Source organism: Lontra canadensis, unplaced genomic scaffold (genome assembly GCF_010015895.1).
Source record: "Lontra canadensis isolate GAN:19392208 unplaced genomic scaffold, GSC_riverotter_1.0 scaffold45, whole genome shotgun sequence".
Classification (NCBI taxonomy): Eukaryota; Metazoa; Chordata; class Mammalia; order Carnivora; family Mustelidae; genus Lontra; species Lontra canadensis.
Window position 1 is genome coordinate 6,042,280 of NW_022631039.1, and position 5,728 is coordinate 6,048,007.

A 5,728-nucleotide genomic window follows, 5' to 3' on the forward strand; every position below is an offset into this window, starting at 1 on the left:
GTGCGCGGCCCCGCGGAGACGTGCTGGCGCCCGCGTCGTCGGAGGCTGAGGTGGCCGCGGGCTTGCCAGCATGGAGCTGCCGCAGATGCCGGAGCTGATGGGCCTGTCGCTGCTGCTCGGGCTGCTGGCCCTGATGGCGACGGCGGCGGTAGCGCGGGGGTGGCTGCGCGCGGAGGAGGAGACGTGCAGCCGGTCCGCCGGTTAGTGGGGCGGGGCGGGTGGGGGCGACCCGCGGGGACCTCCCGGTGGTCCGACGTGCGGTTTGGGCCGGGCAGGGGTGCCGCGGACCCCCGGGGCCTCAGTTTCTCCTTTGGTGAAGTGAGCTTCGCTCTCGAGACGAGGTAGCGGCTCGCCGGGCTGGTCGCGCCCGCAGTTGCAGGCTGCGTCCCGCGCTGCCGCCGTCTCGGTGGCGGAGGCCGAGGAGCGGTCCCGCTCCGCCTCCGCGTCCCCCCGGGGCTGCTGCGAGCTTGCAAACTCTGCAGCGCGCCACTAGCTCGTTATTTCAGGAAAGCGGGGAGGGGTGAGGGGAGGCGGACCCGCATTTGTAAGCGCTCCCGACTAGTTCTTAATAGGTGGTGGCGGGGGGGGGGCTCCTTTAGGGAGCGCGCTCTCGCGTAAGGGAGAACCCCCGAAAGTGTAAGCGAAAAGTAGAGTGCAGTAGGTTTCAGCGAGGAGGTCGGTCCTAGCGACTGGAAACCCAAGGGTGGGAGTGGTCAGCCCTGCTTTTTTTGTTGTTGTTGCGGCCGGGGGTGGGGGGGTGGTCAAGGAAATCTTCTGAGTAGGAAGCACGTGGCGTGGGGTCTTGAAGGATGGATGTGTCCGTTTGGCCGAGGAGGAAGGAAGCGCATCGCTGGCAAAGGCATCGCGCATGAAGGCAGGCGGTTCTCCAAGGGCGTTTGATGGGACTCTGATGTGAGCGGAGCGGAGGGTGCTGCTGGGACAAGGCTGGAGAGGGCAGATTGTGGTGGTCTCCGCGCACAGGCTCAGTCGCTGTATTTCCTGTAGGAACGGAGGGGCATCTGCAGTACTCTAACAAAGCCAGCTTTGCACCTGGCCTGCTTCCCAGCGGAAATAGCTGTTTTATGCAAAAGGGACTGGCGCCCTTCGCGCACAGGGTTGGTGCTCCGCAGGTGTCGACTCCCTCCTACCTCTCATCCCTGAGTGCTCTCTGGGAGTCCTCTGAGCCTCCGTGGCTTGTGTGGGGTAATCCTCTCTTCTCTTTAAGGAGTCGAAAACCCAGAGCAGTGAAGCGACTTGCCCAAGGCCGGGGCCGCCAGATTTGGCGGTGCAGGTTTTTCCCTTCCTAGGGATGTCTGGCCCGTGATCTGCACTTGGGTGCTGTGCCGTGTACCTGCTGAGCTGTGCGGGCCCAGAGAGGGCGTCTTTTCCGATTTGCACTGAGGTGCTGTGTGGACTAACAGCAAGCAGTGTCTCCAGATCACTCGGTGGCACAGACACAGTCCAAACCCAGTCTGATCCCAAACCCAGTTTGCCCACATCACTGTCCCTTCTCAAGCCTGGGACCCTGTTTGGTCACCTCTTGCTGCCGCACTCAATGTCTGGTCAATCACAGATGGTCAGAAAGGCCAAGAGAGCAAGTGAATGGGTACATGACACGGCCCCTCCTCATAGGCCAAAAAGCAAATGGATTGCCACTTGACAAGTCCTTGAGATCCAAGAAGCAGAAACAGCATCAACGAATTCGCAAGGAGAAGCCTCAACAGCACAACTTCTCGCACCGCCTCCTGGCCGGGGCACTGAAGGTACATGGGCACCCATGCTCAGTGCACACACAGACACACACACACACTCACCCCCCTTCCTCCCCCACGCAGACTTTTCCTCACTAGTATTCTATGCACGTGACACACTCTTCTGCCTCTGACCCAAATCCGTGGGGATGCCCCATCCCGTCCCTCCTCACGACACCCCATCACCAGCTTGCCGTTAAACCAGGCAACAGACCCCGTCTTCCCAAGGGGTCCCTGTTCATACTTCCTGCAACCCTTCCCTCAGAGCCACAGTGGGAACATATCTTGCATGGACTTTAGCAGCAATGGCAAGTACCTGGCCACCTGCGCAGACGATCGCACCGTCCGCATCTGGAGCACCAAGGACTTCCTGCAGCGGGAGCATCGCAGCATGAGAGCCAACGTGGAGCTGGACCACGCCACCCTGGTGCGCTTCAGCCCCGACTGCAGGTAGGTCCAGCTCTGCCCGCAGAAGCCCAGCCCCAGGCTTTATGTCCTTCCCACACCTGACTTGGGATAGCGGTGTGTGTGTGGGGGGGGGCCCTGGATCTCCCTGGGGCGTGGCAGAAAGCAGATCCGGATAGCTTGAGCACCGCCTGGGGCTCCGTGGAGGTCTCTGCATTTTACACAGCCAGGAAGCAGAGAGGGGAGGATGTGTTCCTCCTTGAAGCCTGGCTCCAGGGTCGTCTTGGAAGCCATTATAACGGTTTTCTAAACTCTGAAGGAGCCAAAGCTACGAGAGTCATATCTTCTGAGGAGTATTAAGAGGTTTTTGAACCAAGGGGTTAAGTTGCAGGGCTGACTGGGGCAAGAAGGAAGACCGTGGTTTTCCTCAGAGCCTAGCATAGAACCTGGCGCACAGAGGCCTCCAAACGAACGAGTGCCTTGTCTGCTACCTGTCTCTAGAGCCTTCATCGTCTGGCTGGCCAACGGAGACACCCTTCGTGTCTTCAAGATGACCAAGCGAGAGGATGGAGGCTATACCTTCACAGCCAACCCAGAGGACTTTCCTAAAAAGCACAAGGCACCCGTCATCAACATTGGCATTGCAGACACGGGTAAGAGGCGTTCAGAGAGTAAGACTAGAAGAAATAGCACCAGTTACCTGCTGAATGTGTTAGCGCTGCCTGAGAGTTATGCTCGGTTCTAGTGTGACGAAAAGTCTCTGGCTCTGGGCTCCCCTGGTGTCCCAGAGCCACAGCAGGTCCCCAACGGAGGCAGGTAAGACCCACAGTCTTGAGCAAAATCCTTATCTTTGGGGACCCTTGGCCTGGGGGGGGGGAGCATGGAGATTTGAGACAGCAGAGGCCTTTGTAAGTGTCTCCTCAGAGAATGACACTTGGTTAGGTCATTGACCCCAGTTCATGTCACCACCCCCCTGGTCCTTCCCCTCGCAGGGAAGTTCATCATGACTGCTTCCAGTGACACGACTGTCCTCATCTGGAATCTGAAAGGTCATGTGCTGTCGACCATCAACACCAACCAGATGAACAACACGCATGCTGCTATCTCCCCCTGTAGCAGGTGAGGAAGGAGGGACTTGGCGTCCGGGGTGGGCAGAAGTTGTGGCCAGGGACAGAGCAGAGGGCCAGCTTCAAACAGTGGAAGAGCGTATGGTGTGGAATCAGGACGCGTAGATCCAAGCTCTTAGTCTCTGTTCATCTATAGTTTTTAGAAGGCTGGGCTGGGGGTATTACATACCTTAGGAAGATGGACTGAGTCCTGCATATAAAAGCGGTTTTAAAAGACATGGTGTTATTTACGCATAAGATTATTAACTCTCCCAGGAATGAGGTTTAGCGGGTTGGCAGAAATGAGATGCCCTTAAAGTGAAGTTGTAAAGGAACCTGATTGTGTGGCAGGTTCGTGGCCTCATGTGGCTTCACCCCAGATGTAAAAGTCTGGGAAGTGTGCTTTGGGAAGAAAAGCGACTTCCAGGAGGTCGTGCGAGCCTTCGAACTGAAGGGCCATTCTGCGGCCGTCCACTTCTTTGCTTTCTCCAATGACTCCCGCAGGTGAGTGCCTCCTCTCTGACATCTTACCGGTGGCTCTCAGCCCCTCTTGGCAACCAGGGCCCTTTTCCCTACCTCTGCTGCTGCTCTGAAGTGGGTAGAGTGCCCGGGCTTCAGCAGGAGGTAGGCCTGGCAGTGCATTTGGCTTCCTAGCTGGAGCCCCTCACGCCATCCTGGTGCCCTCCCCGCTCAGGGTGTGTTGGGGCTAGAGCCGTGATTTTCCATGCTGCAGGATGGCCTCCGTCTCCAAGGACGGTACGTGGAAACTGTGGGACACAGACGTGGAGTACAAGAAGCAGCAGGATCCCTACTTGCTGAGGACAGGCTGCTTTGAAGCGGCGAGCGCCATGCCGTGCCGCCTGGCACTCTCCCCGGACGCCCAGGTCTTGGCCTTGGCCAGTGGCAGCAGTATTCATCTCTACAACACCCGGCGGGGTGAGAAGGAGGAGAGCTTCGAGCAGGTCCACGGGGAGTGTATCACTGACTTGTCCTTTGACATCACTGGCCGGCTTCTGGCCTCCTGTGGGGACCGGGCAGTGCGGCTTTTCCACAACACCCCTGGCCACCGGGCAGTGGTGGAGGAAATGCAGGGCCTCCTGAAGCGGGCCTCCAACGAGAGCACCCGCCAGAGGCTGCAGCAGCAGCTGACCCAGGCACAGGAGGCTCTGAGAAGCCTGGGCGCCTTGAAGAAATGACTCTGGGAGGGTCTGGCAGGAAGGAGCGGGCATGCTGCTGCCACCGTGGCTGCCCTTTCTTCCCAGGGACTCCCAGCTGGGAACCTTTTGAAAGGAGTATTCTGATTTTCTCAGTGGTGGCTCCTCTCTCCCTTTTCCCCATTGAAACTATTCTTGCCTACTTTGATCTCTCTCTCTTCTTGCCGGTTGTGACTCCTGGCCTTACTTGACCTCCCAGTCTAATGACCAAGGTGCTTCTCTTTCTCCTGGGCCCGAGGAATCTGTCTTCACCAGGCACAGAGGGAAGGAGTAAATTGGAGAGAGAGAGAGGACATGGCCTTGACCTTGTGGCATCACACCCTGGTACCCAAAGGAGTTTGTAATTGTGGAGGCAAAACCTAGGGGACACCTGAGTACTAACCAGCGGTCTTGGCAGGGGTGGGAGCCTGGGGTATTTTCCTCTGTGCTGTGCTGTGGTGTCAAGGAAGGGCTAGTCTTAATCCAGGCGAAGCTCCTACCTCCATTGAAGGGGAATTAAGGGATTCCATTCTGTGCCTCAGTTTTTTTATTTTTTATTTGTAAAATGGACATTAGATTTTCTCTCGACCTGCTTATTACAGAGGTGTTGTGAAGGTATGCACGTATAAAGTCCCTCGATGTGGAAAAGAGTACTGATATGTGTTGCCTGTTGGCCAATCTCACCTACTAACAACCAGGTAAACGTGGGACTCAGTGGAGTTCGAAACTAAATGAAAGGAAAGAAAGACATTCCCTTGGGAAGGCGAGGTTTCTGGAACTTGATCGTACGTGTTGTATCTGGTTCTGCTTTGAGTTGGGTAGAGGAATCACAGGATTCTAGGATTGGACTCCTCTTTTCAAGGTTTACATCCTGTTTTCAGTTTGTCCTGTGTTTCAGTGTCCGCTCTGTGTCCAGCACAGCACTAGGCACTGGAGATAAAAATGAACAGGACATGATTACGGCCGTCAGTCATGGCTAATGGGAGGGGGGCACATGGCTATCAAGCGCTTTCTGCCAGTTAATTCATAGCTGTAGATGGCTGCTGTGAAAGTCAAGGCGAGAGAGGACTGAATCAGGACACAGGCAATGGATCTGAAGTTGAAGGGACAGAGTTGGTAAGAGATGCGGCATTTCGAAGTTCAGATGTTTTGGATTTGAGACCGTTTGGTTGTGGGAGAAGGAAAACGAGGATCCAGAAGCCTTGAATCTTGGCAAAAATGCATTCATCTGAAATCACGTTCTTGCTATCTCTTTCCCTAAAACGGAGGCCTC

At 56.3% G+C, this 5,728-nt stretch overlaps 1 protein-coding gene across 1 annotated transcript; it reads left to right on the forward strand.

Moving 5' to 3' along the window:
- TBL2 (transducin beta like 2) lies at positions 1–5,003 on the forward strand. Its single transcript, XM_032872443.1, has 7 exons — positions 1–200; positions 1,633–1,763; positions 2,017–2,201; positions 2,658–2,809; positions 3,149–3,275; positions 3,614–3,766; positions 3,996–5,003. The coding sequence occupies exons 1-7, from the start codon at positions 71–73 to the stop codon at positions 4,456–4,458; spliced, it is 1,341 nt and encodes a 446-aa protein (XP_032728334.1). The 5' UTR covers positions 1–70; the 3' UTR covers positions 4,459–5,003.
- The last annotated feature ends 725 nt before the right edge of the window (positions 5,004–5,728 follow it).

What these genes read in the sequence shown, in the direction of transcription:
- TBL2 (XM_032872443.1), top strand. Translation starts at nt 71, where the DNA reads ATGGAGCTGCCGCAGATGCCGGAGCTGATGGGCCTGTCGCTGCTGCTC. An exon ending in GACGTGCAGCCGGTCCGCCG is followed by an intron (nt 201 to 1,632) that starts GTTAGTGGGGCG and finishes CCCTCCTCATAG; the next exon opens with GCCAAAAAGCAAATGGATTG. An exon ending in GCTATCTCCCCCTGTAGCAG is followed by an intron (nt 3,276 to 3,613) that starts GTGAGGAAGGAG and finishes ATTGTGTGGCAG; the next exon opens with GTTCGTGGCCTCATGTGGCT.